Genomic DNA, 27,777 nt, shown 5'->3' on the forward strand with positions numbered 1-27,777 from the left:
TTCCAGTGCAAAAACATATGCCTTGTGCAGTTTTTTAACATTTTAAATGTCATCTTCATTCATTTACCACCACGCCGAATGACCTATTTGGTCCCAGCGCTTGGCCTCTGGCCTAGACCTGGTATTTCCTCCTGATTTATTGGGCCAGAACTATGAGAGCTGATCGTCAGCTCGGTGATCTGGTTAAACTGTTATAATCATTTAATAATACGACTTCTGAAATAGCTAATTACTCTCTGATTTAGCCTGTTAGAATATCAGCATCACTAAACAAAACAAATTTTGTCTTTCTAGGTAACATGGGGCGAATACCGACCGTCTACAGGGATAAGTCCGCTCGTCTTGCTTCTCACTCATGGATATTCGCTATTTTTCTTCCGATGTTGCTATCCTATCCACTGACGGCCATGGCTCATCAGGCCACGGAATTGACAGCGACGCCAGAGAAAGATGCGTCCCAACTCTCTGGTAGCTCAGAACCTCTGGTCAATGTGATTCGCAGCGATAGGATGCAGCGCAGTGCCTCAGTGAATGGTCTCAGAATGAAAAGGGGTGCTTATGAAGATGACCTGAGTGCACCTTGCGAAGGAGGACGTACTTGGAATTCACCTTCAGGGCGGAACACCTCTCCTGATGATAAAAAGGGGAAATCACTCCAGCAAGCAAGCAACTCGAAATGAAGTGGATCACAAACGATCTTCCTTATCAAAGCTGAAGGATGCTGGGTCAACCAACAACCAAAACAACGCTGCTGGTGACCTCGTCACCCAATCTAGCTCCGATCCGAACGGGAACCGCCACGGAGATAATCGATCCAACTTCTACCCAGAAGATCTCGACCGAGAAGCAGGCATTAATGAAATTAATGACGCCACAAAACAAACGCGGTCCAGCCCTACGAACAAACTTAACTACTACTCAATTACGCGATCGAATGAAACTCGATCCGAGAAGCGAGGTGTCGCCGACTCCAATCAACGAGTTATTAGAGAGAACAGATCAAGATCCGTCAGATCGCCAGATGACGAGGGGTCGGGAGCGCCTGCGATTCTACCTGACAACTGTCAGATACCTTGGTCATGTTTGGAGAGGGCATCCAGGAACATGAGCCTCGACGCTAATGCCGATGGGATGAGCAGGTAGATAGATGAGTAAGGTGATATAGGCTGAATGACATAATTAGTCAATGGAAATTAATGAAAGAGCTATAGGTTTCTGATTAATGGTAATACAAATATCGACAAACATACAAAGAAATGCTAAAAGACGGATATTTGCTATAATACATACACACATACATATATACGTATTTATAGGGCACTTAGTCATATGGGCAAAGAGTGATTCTATCTAGGGTGTATGAAAGGTTTAGAAGGGATGGCATTTTGTAATGTCAGCTAATCTCGAGGACTGGTAAAAACATTGCAAACGCTGTAGTTCCTGGGTTGTATGATTTAGGCTGAGTGTGACAAGAAAAACCTCGTAATGTTGCGCGCATATGGTCCACGAACAGAAAATAAAAGAGGTAAAGAAAGTGTTTTTAACTATGAATCTGTGCAAGCTTTTAATTGGAGAACATGACAGGAAAACTGTGATAGGTAATTTAAGTACAAGGGTAGGTGGCGGGGTAAATTGAAAATGGAGTCTTGTGGGAAACGTATTTGGAAAACCTTTGATTGTAGGTAATAAATGGTTCCTATAGAAAAGTATATGTAACTATTCTTAAGAAAGAATGTACTCGCTACTGAACGAGCTATTCATGGATGTTACTGAGAGGAAAGGACTGGATGGAGGTATATCTGATTGTGATTTATCTGAAGAGGTAGAGATAGACGAAGTCTAAGTGAGAGAAAAAGGGGTAAATATAAAATTGTGAATATAATTAATAAAAGAAAAAGGGGTAATTATAAAATTGTTAATATAATTACTAAAAGAGTGTTTGATGATAGGAAAGAAACAAAGAGGAATTGAACGAAATATGAGTTAAGAGTTAAATATAAAAGGTAGGAGTGCCAGAGACAATGTCATTTTTAGAAGTAAGAAAAGCAGTGGCTAGTTCGTCGATGATAATTTCTGTTCTGTGAGACAAAATATCGGATAAAATTCCTGTCAGTAGTAGTGGGTTTTTCATTGGCACACTCAAGAGTGTCAGTGCATATTTTGCACTGCCATATTCAAATCCTTAAAAATTAATCTTACCATAAAAAGGCCATTTTACAACAATGTTTCAGTTCCGTTTTTTTTTTTTCTGAAAAAATAAACATTTCATAGACGTCATTGATTCCATTCTTATTCAGATAATACTGAGGGAAACTCCTGTGACAGATAACAAAATCTTTATTTTTTTTTATTTTTTTTCAGATATAAGTAGATCAAGATAACATATAATGTACAAGTAAAAATTATACGTACTTGAGATAACATCGAAACAACAAAAACAACAGGTTCAAGCGATAGGCTGAATTATCCATACCCCCCCCTCCCCCCCCCCCTCTCTCTCTCTCTCTCTCTCTCTCATTTAGTACTGGGTTATGTATACCTTAATCTCTCTGTTTATCACTGTATTCTTTTCTTCTTTCTCAATGCTACAAGGACTAGTTCAATAATCCTCTCTCTCTCATTTAGTATTAAGTTATACCTACCTTAAGCTCCCTGTTTATCAGCGTATCTCTTTCCTTCTATGATACAAGGACTAGTTCAATAATTCTCTCTCTCTCTCTCTCTCTCTCTCTCTCTCTCTCTCTCTCTCTCTCTCTCTCTCTCTCTCTCTCTCCTTGTGACCCCCAAGGGTTTTCGGGGGTCGCTATCTAGGACCAATATTTTATTTCTTAGGGCGTCATTATCTTTAAAAGATATTCACAGTCTTTTGTTTATGATTTTACAAACATTCCCAAAGGGCTTGTACTAAAACACGCCGTAAAGGTGGATACATACCGGGTTAAAACCCCCTTTGGGGGGGGAGGGGGGTCACTATCTAGGAAAGATCCTATAAGTCATCACTTAAGTCACAAAGCCGAAATATTAGCGTATCTGTAATAGATATATACGTACGCATGTCAAGACAGAAATGATCTTTCTTTACGAGTGGATTTCTTGCCCCCAACCCTAAAAATATATCAACTAATACATCAGTACACCAGGAGAGATAAACTACAGATTCAGAGGCTTAAAAAATCACACTTGAGAGGTTTCATGATAATTATCTTTATATTGCAAATACATTTCTCCTCATGCATACATAGACAAGTACGGTATTTGTGATTCTGTTAATAGTCGATATTGGTAGGGTTTTATTATACCCCCCCCTCTCTCTCTCTCCGCTCTCTCTTCTCTCTCTCTTCATAGAAAGCTCTATATTCCTATAGATAATACGATCTAAAGGATGAACTTCAGCATCTTTAAAGCGCATTTATTTATTAAACGACACAAACCCCGATCACAATAGAATTTTATTTAATGTATAAATGATAAAAATTACCGCAAATAGTATAATAAATGAAAGACTAAATGACTATGCAGGATAAAATAGAAAAACTAAAACTATAGATATATGAAACTTTTAAAAAATATATTAAATAATTACTTATGTTCAAAATAACACGAAGACACAATTAACAGGTCTGCATTAAAATTACATGGAACAAAAAAACAAACACCTGAAAATTTTTCATGCCACAAAACCTTGCAAAGAAGTAACGTTAATTTTAGCATCTGGTAAATTTTCAAAACTGTGTTCACGAAAACGTACGAATAAAACTGAATCACTTAAGACAAATGAGACAAATATATAAATGATTGAGGAGGTAACCTAGGTAAACAGACAAATAATTATATTCCGATTTTGAAGTCTGTCTCCACTCATTTTCATGCTTGGGAAGAGCTCAAAGATGCGCGCATATTTCACAGGGCGCCATGTAGGTGTGATGCTGACTGTATCATCTACGGAGACTGCTGCGCTGACAGCCACACATCCGTCAGCTCGCAATCAGCGAACGACGACGGATGGGAAAAGGAAAGAAATCTGGCAAACGAAAAGAAGAAAACGCACGAAATGGAAGGAGGAGTCACGGAAAGACACGATCATCATCCACCAACTTCGTGGACTTGTGGGTATCTCACTCGATCCAAGTCGAGACAGGTGAGCTTCGAAAGAGTCTGCAAGCGTTCATGCCATGTGTTATTTCCTTGTACTTTTGGAGAAAATCATTTTCATAACCAAAGGATGGATTTCATCCTTAAGCTGTGGGTCTATACTCTGTTTTTTTTCATCTGTCCATCCGCCTGTGGTGTTTTTGTATGATACCACCGCGTCCCGGGCTTTAGATAGTTACGCTATGTGTAAGTTTTAGGTAAATAAAAGGATATCTGGGTGTACATTTGCAACTGAAAAGTGTTTTAATAATTTACTGTATGAGAATTGCACCGTTAATATTCGAAATAGGATATTATTATAATCGTTGAAAGTAAGCTGAATGTAACTGTCTAAAGCCCGGAACGCAGAGTTACCATACAAAAACACCACAGGCGGATGGACAGATGAAAAATACATTGAGGTTAGGAAGATCACAGAATACGGAATAACCGAAAAACTGAATCCCTAAATTTCCTCTTAATTATCCTGACCTGGGATGTGCACACAGAGTCAGCACTATGAAAACTAAATCACTAATTCTGCATAAATGGAAACACGAAATTTATTTAATGAGCTGAATGGCCTATTATTATTATTAATTATTATTATTATTATTATTATTATTATTATTTTATTTTAGTAGCAGAACCACAAGACAATATTCTACATATTAAAAGAGAAATTAACGTAATATACCCATTAAAGCCTGCAATCAGCCAATAAGTTAACATTCAGCAATAATTACTTCGCATCACTAATGAACGCTGAAGGGGAAAATCGTTAAAAAAATCTAAAAGCCGCCTATATATATATATATATATATATATATATATATATATATATATATATATATATATATATATATATATATATTATATATATATATATATATATATATATATATAGATATATATATATATATATATATATATATATATATATATATATATATAAATATATATATAGAGAGAGAGAGAGAGAGAGAGAGAGAGAGAGAGAGAGAGAGAGAGATCGATCGAAACTGTACTTCAAATAATTTCACCGAATAATAAGGCCGGTATTCTCTCAATCAAAGCAATTGTTTTGGACACTAATAAGAATCTCCGCTGGCCAATCGCTCGGAATTGTCCTTTCACAATAAATTTGTCTAAAAATGTAACGAGGGGAAGGGCGGGGTTAGAAAAGACAGATATCCAGATGCCAGTAATCTCTCTCTCTCTCTCTCTCTCTCTCTCTCTCTCTCTCTCTCTGGAATGGGATGTGATGTAATTATTGCTGTGATATCAACTTCGTCCTCCATTCTAACGACAATATTACGTAGCATTTTTGATCGACGTACAGTTAGTGTATACGACCATCCATCCCTAAGTAATAATCCTGGATAATGAATCGGCTATAATTCATCACAAAACTCACAATCATTTTCAGATAATAACTCCATCGGACATTTAAGGAAATCTGAAATTTCAACTCGATAATAGCTGGTCAGCCGTGGCGTAGTGTGGACCTCTGGCCTCTACCCACTTACAGAGAACGATCAAACAGTAAGGAAGAGTCAATAACTTAAATCCTGAATAAAGTCCTTAAATAATTTCTATGCAACTTTGGCTTCAAAAAACTTCGACTTATTAACCAAGAAGCACAAATTTTTATGATGCGACGCTCGAGAGGATTCAATAGTTTAACAATTTTTGCAAATCCTGATCTTGATGGTTTGGTATTTTTTAATGGATTTTTGCCTTTCTGTTACTTCACAATGTCCCAGAACGTTCTGTATTGTTGGTGGCAACTTATTATTATTATTATTATTATTTTTTTTTTGCTCTATCACAGTCCTCCAATTCGACTGGGTGGTATTTATAGTGTGGGGTTCCGGGTTGCATCCTGCCTCCTTAGGAGTCCATCACTTTTCTTACTATGTGTGCCGTTTCTAGGATCACACTCTTCTGCATGATCCCCGGAGCTACTTCAGCCTCTAGTTTTTCTAGATTCCTTTTCAAGGATCTTGGGATCGTGCCTAGTGCTCCTATGATTATGGGTACGATTTCCACTGGCATATCCCATATCCTTCTTATTTCTATTTTCAGATCTTGATACTTATCCATTTTTTCCCTCTCTTTTCTCTTCAACTCTGGTGTCCCATGGTATTGCGACGACATCAATGAGTGATACTTTCTTCTTGACTTTGTCAATCAACGTCACGTCTGGTCTGTTTGCACGTATCACCCTATCCGTCCTGATACCATAGTCCCCAGAGGATCTTTGCGTGATCGTTTTCTATCACTCCCTCAGGTTGGTGCTCGTACCACTTATTACTGCAAGGTAGCTGATGTTTCTTGCACAGGCTCCAGTGGAGGGCTTTTGCCACTGAATCATGCCTCTTTTTGTACTGGTTCTGTGCAAGTGCCGGGCATTCGCTTGCTATGTGGTTTATGGTTTCATTTTTCGTATTGCACTTCCTACATATGGGAAGAGATGTTATTTCCATCTATCGTTCTTTGAACATATCTGGTTCTTAGGGCCTGATCTTGTGCCGCTGTTATCATTCCTTCAGTTTCCTTCTTTAGCTCTCCCCTCTGTAGCCATTGCCATGTGTCATCGCTGGCTAGTTCTTTAGTCTGTCTCATGTATTGTCCGTGCATTGGTTTGTTGTGCCAGTCCTCTGTTCTGTCTGTCATTCTCCTGTCTCTGTATATTTCTGGGTCTTCGTCTACTTTTATTAGTCCTTCTTCCCATGCACTCTTTAGCCACTCGTCTTCACTGGTTTTCAGATATTGCCTCAGTGCTCTGTTCTCGGTGTTGACGCAGTCTTCTATACTTAGTAGTCCTCTCCCTCCTTTCTTTCGTGTTATGTACAGTCTGTCCGTATTTGCTCTTGGGTGTAGTGCTTTGTGTATTGTCATATGTTTCCTGGTTTTCTGATCTATGCTGCGGAGTTCTGCCTTCGTCCATTCCACTATTCCTGCGCTGTATCTGATTACTGGCACTGCCCATGTGTTTTTATGGCTTTTATCATATTTCCGGGCGTTGAGTTTTGACTTGAGTATCGCCTTGAGTCTCTGCATATATTCTTTCCTGATTGTGTCCTTCATCTTTTGGTGTTTTATATCCCCTCCTTCCATTATTCCCAGGTATTTGTATCCTGTCTCATCTATGTGTTTGATGTTGCTCCCATCTGGTAGCTTTATCCCTTCAGTTCTCGTTACTTTGCCTTTTTGCATGTTGACTAAGGCGCATTTTTCTATTCCAAACTCCATCCTGATGTCCCCAGATACAATCCTACAGTCTGGATTAGGGTATCTATTTCCTTGATGCTCTTACCATACAGCTTGATGTCGTCCATGAACATCAGATGGTTGATTCTGTTGCCTCTTTTCTTGAGTTGGTACCCGGCATCCATCTTCTGTAGTACTTTTGTCATGGGAATCATGGCTACTACGAAGAGTAGTGGGGACAGTGAGTCTCCCTGGAAGATCCCTCTCCTGATATTAACCTCTGCTAGTCTTATTCCAGAGCTTGTAAGTATTGTATTCCAGTTGCGCATTGTATTTTTTCCTCTGCCCCATATATTTTCAGGCATTCTATTAGCCATGTGTGTGGTATCATGTCGAAGGCTTTCTTATAGTCTATCCATGCCATGCTTAGGTTGGTTTTCCTTCTCCTACTGTTCTTCATTACCATTTTGTCTATGAGGAGCTGGTCTTTTGTGCCCCTACACTTCCTTATTATTATTATTATTATTATTATTATTATTATTATTATTATTATTATTAAAAAGGAACAAGCCGGGTCCACCGACTTGAAATTCAAGCTTCCAAAGAATATTATGGTGTTTCACGAGTAAGAAGTAAGACGAGGTAAAAGGAAATACAGAAAGAAGACGCAAATAGATAAAAATGTATTAAAATGTCACAAGAAATGAAGAAACTTGAGGAAACTTGAAAGCACAGCAGCTTGTGCCATACAACTAAATTTAAGATTTGAATTACCATTTACCTTTGTTATCTGAAATATTCACTCGCATTTCCAGATCCCATCATTTGTTTTTTCTCATTCCAGGTCTACATGGTGAACAAATGTCCCGACCGTGCGCCCAAAGAACTAGCGGATAAATGCGAACTAGTCTCAGTCGACAACGACCCTCGGCGATACCTTATGGACATACCCGTTGTTTCTCAGAATTCTCACGTCGTTTATAGAAACAACTTCTGCGCTAAATGCCACAACGATTTCACAATCAAGGAGTACAATGTCACAGTCAGTTGTACTAGAAATATAACCTCGCTGGAAGTCCTACGTTTTATGACCTACCATCCTGGAGAATTAAGATGGTCTGTGAAGGATTTGGAAAAGGCCTTGTCTGAGGATTCTCTCACAGCAGACAGCATCGGAACAACCTGCTCTTTGGATGTCTCCTATAATGAGGTTGTAGGACGTGTATGTGAAATTGACTTAATTGAAAACTGTCAAGACAGCTGGGCTGATGAGGATATCAAAATGAAGTGTTCATCTTTTAATTATTACGTAGAAGTCGGGAGAAAGGTGTACAAAAACTGGCACTGTGCTTTGTGCAACAATGAGCCAGAACATAGGATTAGGTGCCTTCCACCGTACTTTTTTATAATTGTGTCTCGTCCTATTCCTAGCTTGACAGATCTCTTCAGTGCAAGCGGCCATTGTGAAGCGAATCAGGTCTGGAACATTATTTACAGGAAGTGCGAAAATGTATCATGTGGATCTAGATTTACGCTGAAAGAAGGTCAGTGTGTGCCAAAAAACGACAGCCGAGAAGACGGCAGCAGCCAGTCTTTCTTGAATTCTACCTGCTATACTCGTGAGTTTCTGCTCAACGACAGTCTCGTATTCCCGAACGGGAGTGTGTACTTGAACCCTACGAAAAAGTCATACGCTACCGGAGAGTACGAGTTTGTCAACGATACCTGGATCAAGATTTGTCGACCGGCAGATATGTGGACCCCTGTCATGAACATCATCTCCACCGTCCTCATTTCCATCTCCCTCATCTGCATGGTGGCGCACGTGGCCATCTTCGTCCTCCTGCCAAAAAGGAGAAACATTCCAAGCATGAATCTCTGCTCGATGACGGTCTCTCTTTTCGTCAGCGAGTTAGTTTTCATTACTCTCTTTTACTTCAATGAAAATTACCCGTCATGCGTCGTCACAGCCGTTATCATTTACTACTTCCTCACCGCATCGTTCATGTGGATGAATGTCATGAGCATAGACATATGTAGGACATTCCATTCGAAGACGTACAAGACTAAATCGAAGAAAATATTCATTCAGTACTCAGCCTACGCCTGGTGTGTCCCTATGGTTGCGACAATCATGGCCTTGCTCACAGACCAGTTGGCTGCTTCGGATTTCATCTTGAACCCGCGATTCGGAACTCAGAGGTGTTGGTTCAACAGGAAGTGGGGTCACGTTGCCTTCTTCACCGTTCCATCAGGATTCATCGTCCTGACCAACTTGGGACTGTTTGGAGTGTCCGTTTATGACATCTACAAGCAGCACAAGTCTGGGGAATTTGCCTCGGCCACGGTCCAGAGGAACGGCAATTCGGTCAACAAAACGAAGGAAGAAAGGGAAAAGGAGAAGTTCCTCAAAACTGCTCCTTATTCTGGGGCCAACCTTAAACAGTTGGACATCTCAACAGCAGTAGTGGCTCTGACTCTCCTCGGTGCGCTGAGCGCTTTCGAGAGAGAATCCAGAGGAGGATCCACGCGCACAAGAAACAGCGAGTGAGGTTGGTGCTCTACTGTAAGCTCGCCATCATCATGGGGCTGACGTGGATATTCGCCTTCGTCTCCTTTCACACCGAGAGTCTAGTGTTTGAGTACCTCTTCATCGTCTTCAACGGACTCCAAGGTACATTCATATTCATTGCTTTTGACTGCAAACAAAAACTCTGGGATGAGCTCTACACGAGAATAACAGGGAAGAAAATTGTCAGGAAAAGCGCAGAATCCTCGTTTAACACAAGAGAAACGACGGCCACTTCCTCAGCAGACGGACAATACAAGTACCGATGGTCATCCAGCAGGAACCAGGACGGAAGTCGAAAATCATCGCCTATTCCTCAACAGGAACCAGTTGTTGCACCGTAAGTGCACGATAACAAATTTCCTAAGGCCTCTCCCGTCATATACTGAGAGGTTCAAAACTTTCGCAGACTTATGCCTAAATAACTCCTGCTGTAACAAAAATGATTAATGTGTCCTTAACCGCGCGTCGTGTTTGTTTGTTTGGTGTTTTTACGTTGTATGGAACCAGTGGTTATTCAGCAACGGGACCAACGGCTTTACGTGACTTCCAAACCACGTCGAGAGTGAACTTCTATCACCAGAAATACACATCTCTAACTCCTCAATGGAATGCCCGAGAATCGAACTCGCGGCCACCGAGGTGGCAGGCCAAGACCATACCGATCACGCTAATGAGGCGCTCCCCGAGTCGTGTTTCGTTAACTAAGTGGAAAAATGTAAATATATTGAATGATCTGACGTGAGGAAGCATTCGTATATATTTGCCAGAGTGTAGATATGAGAATGTGTGCGCAAATATGTACTCTTGTAATTCAAAACATACCTGTTTTCACCTATGTCTTATCCTCTTTGAAGAGGGTATGTCTCCACGTGTTAACATTTAGGCTCTTAAAAAGTCCTCTGAGATGAGGTTGCTATGGTAGATTCACATCACCCGTGCATCTAATGTCTAGGCCCGTCCCTTACGACGCTCCTGATAAGCCAATCACAGGGCTGGGAACTGTCAGTCCCTCGAGAGAGTTCACATAGGCAGGATGTAAGCTCCAGCATCTCCTGAGGGATACGTCTTTCAGGAGAGGTGGAACATGCATCCTGCCTGTGTGAACTCTCGAGAGGCTGAGAGTTTCCAGCCATGTGATTGGCTTATTAACAGCCAATCAGGAGCGTTGTAAGAGACTGGCCTAGATGTCAAATGCACGGTTGATGTGAATCTACTAAAGACCCACACTCCTCTCCATTCCAGCGTTTCATGTTGCACATCAGCATAGTTCCAAGTCACTCTAGTAGGCATGTTGCACCTGTCACCCCACCATTTACCTTCAATATTTACGACCCAATAATTCATTTATTCATTCATTTATTTCGTCCAGTGCCGCTACTTATATAAGAATTCCATGTGTACCTGATTATGTATATTTATTTTAATTCATTAGTGTTAGGTGTTTCCCGACCACAAGGGGTCTATAATTATTATATACAGAATTGCTGGAATGAAAGTCAGTACCACTCTTGCAACTCCTGCTGTCAACACTGTTAATTAAAAGGTACCGCTGTCACTGAGCATCTCATTTATACCTCAAATTGCATTCTAATGATGAAATAGGTCGAATTCTATATTATTATTATTTCAGTAGATGAAACCTATAAGATCTTAAACTGAATAATGTTTTACTTTATTTGTTTTTCTTTATTTCTTTATTCTTTAACTCTGTTTTTTTTCCAATGAGGGTAATTTTCTAAATATATTATTCTATTTTTTAACTCATTTATTCTTTTTCCAACGAGGGATAATTTTTTTAAATGTATTTTTCTATTCTTTAACTCTGTTTTTCTTTTTCCAAATGAGGGCCAATTTTTTAGAGTATATTTTTCTATTCTTTAACTCTGTATATCTTTTTCAAATGAGGGTAATTTTTTAATATATTTTTCTATTCTTTAACTATGTTTTTCTTTTTCCAATGAAGGTAATTTTTATAATATATTTTTCTATTCTATTCTTTAAGTCTGTTTTTCTTTTTCCAATGAGGGTTAATTTTTTAAAATATATTTTTCTATTCTTTAACACTGTTTTTATATCTCCAATGAGGGTTATTTTTCTTAAATATGTTTCTATTCTCTATCTCTTTTCTTTTTCCAATGAGGGTAATCTTTTAAAATATATTTTTCTGTGTTTCTTATCCAGTGAGGGTAATTTTTTTTAAATATATTTTTCTATTCTTTAACTATGTTTTCCTTTTTCCAATGAGGGTAATTTTTTAAAATATTTTTCTATTCTTTAACTGTTTTTATTTTTCCAATGAGGGTAATTTTAGTAAATATATTTTTCTATTTTTAACTTTTTCTTTTTCCAATGAGGGCTAATTTTTAAAAATACATTTGTCTATTCTTTAATTCTGTTTTCCTTTATCCAATGAGGGTAATTTTTTAAAATATATTTTTCTGTTCTTTAACTCTGTTTTTCTTTTTCCATTGAGAGTTAATTTAAAATATATTTTTCTATTCTTTAACTCTGTTTTCCTTTTTCCATTGAGGGATATTTTTTTAAATATATTTTTCTATTCTTTAACTCTGTTTTTCTTTTTCCAATGAGGGTTATTTTTTAAAATATATTTTTCTATTCTTTAACTCTGTTTTTCTTTTTTCAATGAGGGTTATTTTCTTAATATATTTTTCTATTCATTAATTGTTTTCCTTTTTCCAATTAGGGTAGTTTTTTCAAATATATTTTTCTATTCTTTAACTCTGTTTTTCTTTTTCCAATGAGGGTAATTTGTAAAAATATATTTCTTTATTCTTAAACTGTTTTTCTTTTTCCATTGAGGGTTATTACCAAACTGGAGTCCCCGGCTTTGTATCATTCTGCTTTTCCAACTCGGCTAGAATCTTGGTTGCAATAATAATATTATTAATAACACAAAGACTATCAAAATTTGATGCACAATTCTCAGAGAATTGGGGATTAGTGCCGGGTCCAGGAAAGACTCTTACACCTTTTTCTTTCATTGCTCCGTGGCTGCAAGCTTTTCAAAAGACAGTGTGGCCATTTGTTTTATACACACTTTCGTACAAACATACACACACTATAAATAAATAAGCTAATATCACAGGAAAATGATAGGCCTATCATTTTCTTGTGGAATTCGCTTGTTTAACGAAGTCACGTGCATCTATACTGTGATTTTATAAAAGAAAAGTTTATCATCCAAAATCTATTACAAAATAACGGGCGGTAATCCAGGGGGAAATTGTCTAGCAATTGCTCTTCTAACTGAACGGAATGTTAGAGTTTAGGTAAAAGGCCAAGCACTGGAACCTATGAGGGCATTCAGCGCTGGAAAGAAATTGAAAGTAGGCCTAGAAGGTGTAACTGGAGGAAAACACCTCAAAGCAGTTGCATTATGAAATATCTGTTAAGAATAGTTGGGTAGCGAGATGGAAGAAAGATTATGAGTCGAGGTACAGTAAACAGGAATGAAAGGGGTTGCAGCTAGGGGCACGTAGGGTACTAACCCCCTAGGGAGGATTGTACATCTAGATAACACGTAAAAATATTAGCAAAATGGGTCACAATGGGCTTCGGCCCAAGACTTTCAACGCTTCTCCGTGTCACCTGTCTTATTTCCCACTTCAGTTTGGACATTATAATACCTTTCTCCGGGCACTTTAAACCGAATACTATGTAATTGCTTTTAGTATACTATTCTTAGTCCTTATCTTGTATGCGGCGTACATTTTTACAGCGTTGAATCTACAAAAGTATAGGAATATATACATGCAAGTACGTGTACTCCTTAAATGCCTGTGTATTAAATAAAAAACAACGTAGTTATACCCTAAATAAAGTAAGATTTTTCATCAAAGAAAACTATGTTTCATGACAAACTAAAGTACAATGATGTTTTAAACTATGTTTAAACTTATAGAGAAAAAATTTAATACTCTATGTTATCTTTAGCAGAAACAATCTCTACCACTACTTATAATTTCTCTTTTTGCTTGTAAGAATAGCACAATACTAAAAAGAATTACTCATGGTTTCGTCAACCACACTTGCGTTAGTGAACTGTTTTTGGACTGTTCTGCAGAATAAACCACTTTTATCTTTAAGTGCTTTGAAAACTATTTGGAAATTATCATTAAAGATACCAAGCACTTTCATAAAAAAAAAAACACCTTGCATAACTACGGAAACTGGTAGTTCTCTTATTGTTTGTTTGTATGGTGTTTTTACGTTGCATGGAACCAGTGGTTGGTTATTCAGCAACGAGACCAACGGCTTTACATGACTTCCGAACTACGTCGAGAGTGAACTTCTATCACCAGAAAGACATATCTTTGACACCTCAGTGGAATGCCCGAGAATCTTATGTCATCATTCAGAGGAGGAAACCCGGAAAAACAATGTATTATTGCAACAGTACATAGTTTTCCCCTATAGCATCAGCAACTTGTCAAAACCCATAATTATATAAACGTACTGTTTCCATTCAAACCTATCTTGCCTTTACTCTTTAACTTGATGGATGTTAGAGCCCAATTGTTCCTATACCTCAGCGACATCGGCTATCTTATTCTTCCTAGGCTCTCTCTTTAGTCTTCCCTCACTCCCAAATTATCATCGTGCATTTTTTTCCACGTAACCTTATCGACTAAAATCACCCCATTTCATCCTTTCATCTGCAATACTTTTGCCATATTTACTTACCGCGCCTTTTTCTGTTTTCAGTCCCTTAATTTCATCATACCAACTCATATGTGTATATATATATATATATATATATATATATATATATATATATATATATATATAAAGGTTTTTTTGCCACAAAAGAAAAAAAATGTGAAAAAGCGAGATAGGCAAGTACTTTCGGTCCTGTTCGGACCCTTTACTGAGGCATCCTCAGTAAAGGGTCCGAACAGGACCGAAAGTACTTGGCTATCTCGCTTTCTCATTTTTTTCCTTCGTGGCCAAAAACCCTTTATTTATACATAGCATCACGTTTTATATACTTCGTATATATATATATATATATATATATATATATATATATATATAAATATACATATATATATATATATATATATATAAATATATATATATACATATATATAAATATATATATACATATATGTATATATATATATATATATATATATATATATATATATATATATATATATATATATATATATATATATATATATATATATATGATACACATATTACACATATGTATGTGTGTGTGTGTTCCATGCCATCTAAACATCACTGAACTTTATCAAGAGGACTTTATGGGGATCATACATATTTTTAAAGATGTTGGAAAGAATAAAAGAAGTAAGAAGTTGGATATTAAAATTAAGTGAGTGAGAGAGAGAGAGAGAGAGAGAGAGAGAGAGAGAGAGAGAGAGAGAGAGAGAGAGAGCAGTCATCGGTCTACTGAACAGCATTTTCCTTTATTACTCTATTTCTTGGGTTTTCTTTCTCCAGTATCAGTAAAAAAAAAAAAAAAAACGGCCCCTCTAAAGACTCATAATTATTTTGTATAGAGATTAAAATTAACGTAGTGGGTTCGTTTTTTTTTTATTATTATTTTTTTTTTTTTTTGGGGGGGGGAGCTGCTGCAAATTACCACCTCGTCGCTGAAGGCTAATCAAACAAATGTGTAATTTTGTTATTTAAGAAATTGTATATTATTACTTAAGAAATTGTATAACACTACGAGCAAGTAGTAGGAGAAGCTTCGTACAGATTCTTTGACATATTTAGTGAAAATGAGGTGGCTATGTGTGCTGTTTAAATAGCAGGTAAATATTTAGTCACGACTGACTCAGTTCCATAACTTTGGTAGAAGCCACAAGCATGATAAGGGACACAGCCAATCTGAAAGGACTTCGAGGAACTCCCCTGGCGAGTTGACCCACCATTTACGATCTAGAGGAGAGTCAGCGAGAGAATAATATACTCGTGACCTTCCTAGGTGAGGTAGGAAGTACACCGACATAGGCGATAGAAACTGGAGAAGACTTCATTGCAATCCTTCGTCGGTGGCCACAGTGTTTGCTGTAAGCTTCGCTCGTGCATTATTTTTTATATTCGTCGTATTCGAATCGTCTTGACGGGTCACTGGCCTGGATTACATAATTGCTTTTGGGTATTTTTTTTTTCTGACTCTTCTAGCTCGTGAAGAAACCATTTCCTTCACTTTGCACAGGAGATGCTGGTTGCCGTATACTGAACTGAATACAGAATTAGGCCAAAGGCCAACAGCTGGGACCAATGAAGTCATTTAGCGCTGAAAGAGAAATTTAGAGTAGAGAGGCTTGAAAGGTGTAATAGGAGGAATACCTCACAGTAGGCACCATGCCCTTGCTCGTTAGGAGACGGTGGAGAGTAAGATGGGAGAGAGAATATGAAAGGAGGTACAGTACAAGGAACGAATAGGGTTGCAGCTAGGGGCCGAAGGCACGCTGCAATAAAACCTTATGCAATGCCAACAAAATGGCTGTCGTATACACAAGAATTCTTTGCAATACGCAACAACATGCGAACGTAGAGAGCATGAGCAACTGTCTTCGGCGTAGCCCTCAGTATTAGATACAACAAAGAAAAACGCCAGCCAAAAAGAACCAAAACCATGACTTACCGTTGGCACAGCGCTCGTAACTGTACGCTGTTTAGATTTAAGACCTCTAATTACTACTGACTTCAGTCAGTGAATGAGGAAGTATTACTCCACACACCCAGTGACCTCTTTGGGAGGTTATATTCCTATGGTTCACGGTTCATTCCCAATGGTTCACGGTCCTTGCATCATTCTGTAAACCAATGCTTGTTGGTTTATCAGTGTAGGCAGCTTTAGAAGTTCCAGTATCCTGTCACTGTGTTTCAGATGTGGCATGCAAAGTTACACAATAAATGATACCTATCATGCAGATATTAGGTGCATAAATTTTTTTCGAAAATATTTGTTGTATAAATAATGCAACTTGTTTTCTAGAATTTGGTGCACTTCCACATATCAATTAAATGCCAAAGGCATAAGCTTGATCAATGTTCATGAAGGCCTTACAGAACTGCTTACGGTTGGCCACGTCCCTATAAGCGAGGTGTTATATGCGCTGCTGATCATAAAAGTACTTCGGGTAGGTAACCTGCACCTGCAACCTGTGCCTCAGAACCTATAAGTTTTCAGGGTTTTTTTTTTTTCCTTTTCCAAGCAATGTTCCTAAAAAAAAAAAAAACTAATCTAAATGCATTGTCAACTACTGTTATTCGTTTTTGAATTTCAGCCTTATTTAATCCTCTTGTTAAAAATAATGAACCATCTTTATGCAGGTAAATTTCAAAAGGTTCGGCCATTCTATCAACACGTTATTTTCTAGAATGTATACGAGGCTTTCGGACATTGCAGAATTAATAATGTGTGTCATTTCAAATACTGATCAGGAGTTTACCCAGGCGTCATACCCAGCTGGCCCAACTTCATATATCTTGTTAATGGCGATCTTTTTATTTCTTACCGAAAGGATTTCGGTCTTTTCTGAACGTTGGAGGCATATTTCATTTACCGTGTGTGGGGGGGGTGGAGCGCTTTATTAAACACGGACAAAAATTATGAAGCTTTAACCAAACCCCCCCCCCCCCCCCCCCCCCCCCCCCCCCCCCCCCCCCCCCCCTAACAGAGACCTCAAAACTAGTTTGGGGTAGGTTTTATTGTACACCCATTTTGTTTCGAACTCCAACCGCAAAAACCAGAAGAAGACACTTGGCGAAAGGTCAACCTTGACTGGCGAAGGGGCTTCGATGGTACATTTCCTCTTGAAACAATTACCGCAGGTAAAAATAAGGAAGAAAAAACTAATGAGAGAGAAATACCTACAATACCTCACAATGAACCAACAATTTCTTCAGGAAGATTGGCGTATCTATTATTAATTAAAACTGTTTACGTACGTGTCCACACACACATTATCTATATATGGCAATGTGCTAAGTAATTTTACATCAATAGGTTAATAAGAGAGAGAGAGAGACGGGGAGAGAGAGAGAGAACGGAGAGAGGAGAAGAGAGAAGAGAGAGAGAGAGAGAGAGAGAGGCATAATGAAACTAATAATCAAATGACCTGCAATGGATTAAAGAATAAAACAAAGGTTCTGTTCTTTCTAGTTTTACAAACGAGTTATGATTTTTCTTTGTATACACATGCATAAATATGCTTACAAACATATACGTTATGTGTGTACATACATACGTACATATGTATGCATTTATTAGAAACAAGTACAAATCGTTCGTTATAAAATCCTTGATTCATTACAGATGACGCTTGCACTATTAGCCTCTTCCTCTCTCTCATCCTCCTTCTCTCTCTCTTCTCTCTCTCCTCTCTCTTCTCTCTCTTCTAAACTTATTAAATTGATACTTGAAAAATTTACCTTAGCACAATTTCCATGGGGATACATACCTTTCGGCCGCTTTGGAATGTCATCTCTTGATAAAGGCTTAAAGTGACATTTTTATTGCAAAACAGTTCTAATTATCATGAGTGTTTAATATTTAACGTTATTATTATATTTACTTATATATACACGTATATTATATATATATATTATATAATATATATTAATAATATATACATATTATAATAATATATTATATTATATGTGTGTGTGTGTTGTGATGTGTGTGTGATGTGTGGTTGTGTGTGTGTGTTGTTGTTGTGTATTCTATTAAATCCAAAAACATGTACTGTATTGTACAAATTGGCATGATACTTAAAGACAACATCGTACAGCTGCGCGCTTTCTATGTAATATCTACAATGACTTAATGCATATATATTACTGTATATACTGTATATATATTTATACATATATATATACCTAGACTTAAAATTGAGAGATTCCGTCGTTTTTTTTTAAGGACTCTATTCTGTTTAACGGTCAGCCTAAAACTGTATAAAAAAAAAAATTCCCAACCAAAACAGATAAACTGAATATCAAATGGTCTCATTAACCACAATATTCTTCTCTTGAGTGAACCCACCCAGAACTCAGTGAATCTTGTCAACACCGAAGGAAAATCGTCTGAATGTAGTAAAGGTACGAGAAAGGTCCAAAGGTGATTTATGGTCCTCGGCGGAATAACCTGCTTACGATCCGTTTTCGAAAATATGCTAAGAATAAAAAAAAAAATGAAAAAGCTTTACGTGCAAGAATATAGAGGAATTCCCATGTAAAATGCCGTAATTATCTCTATTTTAGTGGAACATACAAACAAAAACAAAAACAACAAAGTGAAAGCAATTCTAAAGACAACATAAAAAGAGAGAACGGCCGTACGTAGCAGGAAGCATAAAAAATATAAAGAAAACAAGAGGAGAAAGTTTGCGGGGTGAAAACACTTCAATAAGAGACTTGCACAGAGAAATAAAGCTCTTGCTACAGTCCCTGAAAAGGTGGAGGAGGAAGAAGAAGAAGAAGAAGAAGAAGAAGAAAGAAGAAGAAGAAGAAGAAGCAAAGACAATTCCTAGGCAAAAGGAGGAACGGCGCAAAGGTCAGCAGGCGTCGTTTTGCCAAACGATGTGTTTTGCTTCGAATAAGCTGCTGCTGGGTCGCGACCTCTTCTAGGAGCCCTCGATCGTGCTTGATATGCAATGATTCGCTGTAGCGTCCTATATCAAAACCGAATTCCAGTGTCATCCTAACAGGGCCCAAGCCTCCTCACTCATCCACTCATAAATTACAATGAGATAAAGCGGCGAGTGGCGGCAGTTTGGCGGACTCGGGCTTGGCCGAGGCCCAAACTACCGCCTCGGGGAACTCCGCGTCCTTGGTCAAGGCCTTTCGGATGCCCGTCACCCGGAGGCTCCTTTCTACCCCGCAACGCGGACCAAAGACGCTTCTCCAGATGGATCCGACCAATCGCCGGCCGCCTTCTCGACCCGCGGCCACTCACAGACGCCGATTCAAATCCAGCTGGGAGGAAAGGGGTCACAGAACAGGTAACAATGAAGGGCGAAAGACGTCACTGTACCCAAGGCAAGATCTTGCAAGCCTAACACCCGTATGCCCCTCCGTATGATGGGTGAAAACGAATGCCCCGGGCAGGTGCTGGAATAGGACACGAGGGCGGCACCTGCTGTCGGGACCGGTGGGGATCGGGGGAGGGAGGAGAGGAGAGGAGGAGGAGGAGGAGGAGGGAGGGGGGAGGATGGTGGGTGGGGAAGGGGGAATGGGGGAGGAGGAGGAGGAGGAGGAACAAAGAGAAGGAAGTACCGATAAAATGAGATAGAAAATCAGTGTATGACAAAAAATGTTAAATGAAAGGAGAAGGAGAGAGAGAGAGAGAGAGACGAGAGATGAGAGAGAGAGAGAGAGAGAGATAAAAACACCATACATAATACATCATATATATATATATATATATATATATATATATAATATATATATATATATATACACACAACATATATATAATAGAAAGCCGCTAATGGTTTCAATAACAGTGGCCCAATAAATGACTTCTCCTAGATGAGAATAGGCAGCAAATCTCTATCCCCCCAAAAACCGAACCTCCGAGCAACGCCGAACAGACGAACGGACGAACGAAGCCTGTACGAAAGTCAGGCAGCAGCAGCAGCAGCAGAGCAGAAGCGAGAGCAGATTCTGACATGGGGGGAAAAATAAGTCCAGTAAAGAACTAAGAGGAGGAGGAGGAAGAGAGAAGACAGGGGGTAGTAACGACCTCGCCCTGGGAGAGAGAGAGAGAGAGAGAGAGAGAGAGAGAGAGTCGCTTCTTTTGGCCACTGACTTGGTAGTGGCACTACCACCTCCACCACCCCAACCACCAACTATCAACCCCCCCTCGACCCCCATCCGGACACCGGTATATGGAAGAAGCGAACCCAGCTCTAACGGGATCACTTTTCCTAGTGGGAGATTCCCGGACGCACCCACCACCAGTGGCATCAACACACAAACACACACACACACACACACATACACACACACAACACCCAAAGGCTTCCTTCCTCCTTGTGTATAAGGGGGTCACATGTAAACATTCCAAGTGCTTTTGCCTGGGAGAGTTTAGGATCTCTCTCTCTCTCTCTCTCTCTCTCTCTCTCTCTCTCTCTCTCTATGAATGGATGGATGTACATCTTATACCCAACCTTGTGGAGGTGAATACCATCAGCAACCCCATACTCTCATTGCTATCTTGCTCATCTAGCATTACCAGCGAATGATAAATACACTACTTCCATTACAAAGCTTCAAGTCACTCCCGAAGACGCGATTTGCCTTCAAAAGACGATCACAGACACGAAAGAGAGCAGCGGTTTCACCATGGCCTCCATTTCGTGAAAGGAATTAGGTAAAGTTCGTACGAATGCCATAAGAGTTTTCGTTGCACGAATCAATATGTATGACTAGGAAATTCTCTCTCTCGAAAAAAAAAAAAAAAACAACCATGCATTCCGGCAATTCGCTGACACTTGGTTTACTTTTTCATCCTTTTTAAAAAGAAACCTGCAAGCATTGAAAAGAGAGAGACTGGTGTTCCTAAGTCACCATTTAAGGTAATAATATTATGCTGAGACTCACCCGACAATGAGTCCATTGGCAAGGAAAATGGAAGACAGTCTTGATCACCATAATACCACAAAGGCCAAAAGAAAACTGGGACGGAAGAAATGCAGATTTTTCTTAAATGACGCTGAAATCAGACAAAAGGACAGAGAAATAGATTCACATACTTTATGGCCGCTCGGAAAAAAAAGTAACGTGAAGATATAAATGATTAGGCCAATAATGAAACATAATAAATATGGGTGGCCCTATAATGCTGCTGGCACAATGCCTGTGAATAAATTGCAGAAAAAATCACAAAAAGGGATTTATATAACTTCAGTAATTAAAACAACACACGCGCACACAAAAATCATGGTGAAAATGACGAGGAAACGGATGGCATAATGGATGCGATAGTTATGATAACAAGGCGAAAATCACTGCCTACAGTGATCTCATCATCTCTAAGGAGATATCTCTAGCTGGGACGCACCCAACCAAGCAAAGAAATAAAAAAAAATGGAAAGGAAAGAAGAAAAGTATTTCTGACGAATCTCCTCATTGTTCTCTACTGGTGTGGTGGTCCACCTGGACGGGAGGGGAGGGTATATATACCCTCCCTCCACCTCATGAATACTTAGGAGAGAGAGAGAGAGAGAGAGAGAGAGAGAGACCGTGACCTAACCTGCGCACGGAACATTTGTCCCACTCCACTCCTCCTCCTTCTCTGCTTCTATCTGATTTTACGTCCTCCCTTCTTCAGCGAGCTTTTGTTTTTCATCTCATTGAGTTTCATGTTTTTCTCGTCATTTTCGGTTAAGTTCTTCCCACTGTTTTAAATGTAGGTCATTCATTCAAGCAACTTTTTTTTTTTTCTTTTTGCGCCACCTTCCTTACAGTTGCTTATTTGTATGAACAACGGCCCGTTGTCACTACCAGTAATCTTTTCAGATCTAGAAAATTTGAGAGAGAGAGAGAGAGAGAGAGAGAGAGAGAGAGAGAGAGAGAGAGAGAGAGAGAGAGCTTCCTTACAGTTGCTTATTTGGCAAAAAAAAAAAAAAAAAAAAAAAAAAAAAAAATTAGCCTGCGATGATATCCAGTGAAATGAGCTTTGCAGTTTAAATCACCAAAATGTCTTGCTTGGAATCATACAAACAAACAAGTAAATTTCCTTTCCAAAACTGGATACATTTAATCTCTAATTAAGATTTGGTGAATATTTAACCGTCCGGCTCTCATTCGGGAGCTTCTTGCTTCTTACAGATAACTGTAAATAAAATAAAATGAAGAAAAAATATCATTCGTACCACAGGCAATATCACAATGACATCACGATTATATGAATGGAAATTCCGCCATTGATGTCAGCGAGAAGGTAAAACATGATACCTACGATTCGCAAAAAGCCACGAAAAAAACATTAAGATTTAATTCAGGTTCGTATTTCTCTCTCTCTCTCTCTCTCTCTCTCTCTCTCTCTCTCTCTCTCTCTCTCTCTCTCTCCTGCTACCCTTTCCACAAAATCAACTGTAGTCTCTAATCACTACAATAATATCATTACTTTTCCTGCATTGGTAAAATATTTCTAATAATAAGTACAGCCAGGTACGTAATGTAATATAAAAGCAATTGTCTGGGATTCATTACATTTTACGTACAGATATTTTCTAAAGCAAATTTTGTTTTCACAGACGAGAGAGAGAGAGAGAGAGAGAGAGAGAGAGAGAGAGAGAGAGAGAGAGAGAATCTTTCATGTTGACATAATTCTGACGCTACTTCTGCCTTACTTTACATCACAGCTTAAAGGGTCAAGATTTCATCATAGAACTACTGAAAATCATAACTAATTTCATACCTGTCTTTTGCTGATGCCAAAGAATGATGCTGCGTTATAACCACAAGAACAACTTATTAACCAATATCACGAAGCATGTTAAAGAATTTAGTATCGACATAACAATGCCAGCAATATTACTGATGCAATTATCATCATAACCTTATTATCATTATCATCACTATGTCGCACAAGCTTCTCCTGAGCTGTCGTCGACGCATATACTAGCATATATTATTATTATTATTATCATTAAAATATCCTCATAGTAGCACGAGTCTTCAAATGAAGAAACAAATCCACAGTTATGTAAATGTACAAATATTTAAATTTAAAACTTTAAAGATAGCTTTCGGGAATCTCTTCGGTTCTCCTTATCCGAACAGATTCCCGAAAACTATCCTTAAAGTTTCAAATGTAAATATATGTACATTTACATAACTGTGGATTTGTTTCTCCATTATTATCATTTAGCAGAACGACCATGTCGACGAAAAAACCATCCTAATCTGACGAAATGAGCTTTTGTAAGTATTTACGAAGTCAGACTAAAATCAGTGCTCCACTCAATATCGAACTTTTATTATTATGGATCTTTTCCGTAACATATCCGGCTAAAAATGTTCATAGGGAGAGAGACTGCAACGACCATCTTCAAGATTACCGACTAAATTCTATCGAAGGCATCACTCCACTCAAGATGACGAGGCTCCAGTACGCAGGTATTTGCCAGTGTCGTCGAGGCACCATGAGAGACGCCCCCCTCCCCCCCTCCCCCCACACCTGACGATCACAAGGCCCCTTTCTTCCCGGACCTTTTCTCGGGAGACGCCGCACTTTCTACTTAAAAAAGAAACGGAGATGAGTCTTAATAGGCTATTTATTAGTTTATATATGGCGCCTCTCTTTCATGGGGCTTTCATATGGCGGCGGTACGGAATGACAACGATGATGTTTCACAGCTCGGTTTCCCTTCCTGCTCTTTAAGGTCCGATTCTCCGTCTTTCTCATGCCCCTTTCACTGGCAGTCCAAGTCATTTTCTCATTGCTTGGTCACGCTTAATTGTACGCTCTGGCTGCCCCATGCTACCCACTTCTTTGAGCCCTCTACATAATGTGAAAGTCGCGAGGGATGGGCGGCAGAAGAAGAAGAAGGCAGGCAGCTGGCAGGGTACTGTTGAGATCAAGGGGAACTTTCATTCAGATTCTCCAAGGGGGCTGCTGTGATGAATCGCATTTCTCTCTCTCTCTCTCTCTCTCTCTCTCTCTCTCTCTCTCTCTCTCTCTCTCTCATTATTATGTTTTTTACATCCGACGTTAATAAAAAAGAAAAAAAAAATTTTCTCTCTCTCTCTCTCTCTCTCTCTCTCTCTTTATTATGTTTTTTATATCCGACGTTAATAAAAAGAACAAAAAACTCTCTCTCTCTCTCTCTCTCTCCTCTCTCTCTCTCTCTCTCTCTCTCTCTCTCTCTCAGCAGCTTTTGGCTGGTTGGACTTTTATAAATTAAGTAGCGGAGTAGTCAGCATATTAATTCTTTCATCGCATTCAGACGAAGCCCAAAGTTCCTAAAGTACACTCACAGATCACAGTCTCCATTTTCGTGCTCTAAGACTATGTGTACGATATATGTACTGCCACTTTTCATAATTTCCCTTTTTTTTTTCAAATCATTCTTAGCTTAACTCGTCGTCCCCCACATCTACCCACGACTTTCCTTATTGTGGTGCTACCTTTTGCTTTCTAGGATATTCCGAAACAAATATTTCCACCGAAATGAAAAAAGATTAACTGAGACTATTTAGAAAGGCCAGAATAATAAGCAACAAGTGAAAATACAAGACTTAAATACACACGTGTATACATATATATATGTATGTGTATATCAGGTATGAAAAATGATTATAAGGCGTGAATTGACTTAGTATGCCAAGGAAAGTGAATCGTAAGATTTTGATTGAGAACGCAGGACAGACAGCAAATGGACTGATAAGGGAAGCCCACTGAGGCCTTAGACAATGAAAAGCTATTTTTTTAGGAATGAAATGGAATATAGAGTTTAGGCCAAAGACCAAGCACTGGGACGTATAAGGTCATTCAGCGCCGGAAAGGAAATTGAGAGAGCGTAGGTCTGAATGGTGTAACTGGAGGAAAACCTCAAAGCAGTTGCATTATGAAATAATTGTTAAGAGAGGGTGGATGGATAGTAAGATGAGGACAAAGAGATGTTGGAAAAAAAAAAATTTTTAGTAATGCCTACAATAAACTCCCGTGAGGCGTACTGATGGCACTACCCCTCTTACGGGGTACGTTTGTTACGAAACAAATTGTCAGAAACAGTTGAAAGTAAAGTGGCGTCTAAAGACCTACATAATGACAGAATCCACACACAAACAATTTCATCATAAAAACTCGTCTAGTTATTGCGACTAATTAAAATTTCTTCATGAAAGAGAAGCCTGTGTTAGAATTAGCAGATGGAAAAGAACTGGTCTGGCGTAAAATTGGGTCAGATTAAATGGAACGCTTAATGTTTCCGTGGACGGCGCGATGTGACGCTGTTTCAACCTCGGAGAAAAGAAATTAGAAGTTATTACAAAGTTAAGCAAATGCGATTGGAGTGTGGAGGAGCGTTTGATGCTCCCAGATGATGCAGTGCCCTTTGAGGTCTAGTGAAAAAAATAGTCACAAGTTTGAAAGTGGTCGCAAGGGAAGAAATCTGTGAGAACAAACATGCGTAATAATACCGAGATTAAAAATGGGGTCCAATAGGAACGGTGGTAAATAGAAGCGTTGGATTCAAGAGGGTATTGTGGAGTAGATGTAACGGATGGTGGTACGACGACATAGTAGAGGTTAAGCAGGGAAGATAACCCAGGTTTATATATATATATATATATATATATATATATATATATATATATATATATATATATATCGAGCTACAATGTCCTTTAATATCTAATTCGCTCTACCTCGGAATTAATATATTTTCATATATGCTTAACCGAAGGGGCCGGGGAATTTTTTCTCGATAAAAGACTTGCCTGGACCAGGGCGCGAACCTATGATCCTTACAAATCCAGGAACGTCAGTGAAGCTTTTATCCTACTACACCTCGCGATGGTGTAGTAGGATAAAGCTTCCACTGACGTTTCCTGGATTATTTGTAAGGATCATAGGTTCGCGCCCTGGTCCAGGCAAGTCTATTATCGAGAAAAAATTCCCCTTCGGTTAAGCATATATGAAAATATATTAATTCCGAGGTAGAGCGAATTAGATATTAAAGGACATTGTAGCTCGATATATGTATATGAATCACGGAAATGTGATATGACTTATATATATATATATATAAGAAAATCAGGAAGACGTGCAGCGACTATGAAAGCCAAGGCTGGACTGACTGCAAAAAGGAATTCCTGAGCCTTCTCGCCTTCATGGGAGTATGGTGTGCGCCCAAAAATTGTTAACGTTTTTATAATAAGCATAATTAGAACTGAAAACATAAGATGTGAGGAAATACTTGTCAGTGTGGACAGAGGAACCCAGATCAAAGGAGGGATGAGGTTTCTGAGATGGTAAGAAAACATATGTGTTTCGGAAGTTTGTAGGGAGGAGAGAAATACATAGAAAGGGAGGAGGGGAGGAATACATAGAAAGGGAGGAGGGGAGGAATACATAGAAAAGGAAGAGGAGAGGAATACGTAGAAGGGAAGAGGAGAGGAATACATAGAAAGGGAGAAGGAGAGGAATACATAGAAAGGGAGGAGGGGAGGAATACAAAGAAAGGGAAGAGGAGAGGAATACATAGAAAGGGAGGAGGAGATGAATACATAGATAGGGAGGAAGAGAGGAATATATAGAAAGGGAGAAGGAGAGGAATACATGGAAAGGAAAGAAGAAAGGAATACATCGACAGGGAAGACGAGAGGAATACATAGAAAGGGAGGAGGAGAGGAATACATGGAAAGGGAAGAGGAAAGGAATACAGGAAATACAATGGAAAGGGAAGAGGAAAGGAATACACCGAAAGGGAAGAGGAGAGGAATACATAGAAAGGGAGGAGGAGAGGAATACATGGAAAGGGAAGAGGAAAGGAATACACCGAAAGGGAAGAGGAGAGGAATACATAGAAAGGGAGGAGGAGAGGAATACATGGAAAGGGAAGAGGAAAGGAATACATCGAAAGGGAAGAGGAGAGGAATACATAGAAAGGGAGGAGGAGAGGAATACATAGAAAAGGGAGGACGAGAGGAATACAGAGAAAGGGAAGAGGAGAGGAAGAGCCATATGGTTCCCAGGATGCAATAACGAACATCCAAGATAAGATGTGAATGACATAAGGGATTTTGCTGCGCCGCTGATAAAAGCCCCTTGTGTACGTGTACGAAGCAGGTATAGTGCGGTGAAAGTTTTCTGCAATTCAGCAGAAGAAGTCTGAATG

The 27,777-nt window shown here is 38.9% G+C and overlaps 2 protein-coding genes across 2 annotated transcripts in view; one reads left to right on the forward strand and one right to left on the reverse strand.

The window, feature by feature from the left end:
* Positions 1-11,474, forward strand: part of LOC135202241 (uncharacterized) — a 314,960-nt gene extending 303,486 nt beyond the window's left edge. Inside the window, 3 exon segments of the mRNA XM_064231511.1 lie at positions 3,907-4,138; positions 8,192-9,799; positions 9,802-11,474. Coding sequence (XP_064087581.1) covers positions 3,907-4,138; positions 8,192-9,799; positions 9,802-10,260 — 2,299 coding nt within the window. The 3' untranslated portion in view covers positions 10,261-11,474.
* Positions 1-27,777, reverse strand: part of LOC135202242 (uncharacterized) — a 764,586-nt gene that overhangs the window by 202,873 nt on the left and 533,936 nt on the right. The gene's annotated exons all lie outside the window — the stretch shown is intronic.

Source organism: Macrobrachium nipponense, chromosome 30 (genome assembly GCF_015104395.2).
Source record: "Macrobrachium nipponense isolate FS-2020 chromosome 30, ASM1510439v2, whole genome shotgun sequence".
Taxonomy (NCBI): Eukaryota; Metazoa; Arthropoda; class Malacostraca; order Decapoda; family Palaemonidae; genus Macrobrachium; species Macrobrachium nipponense.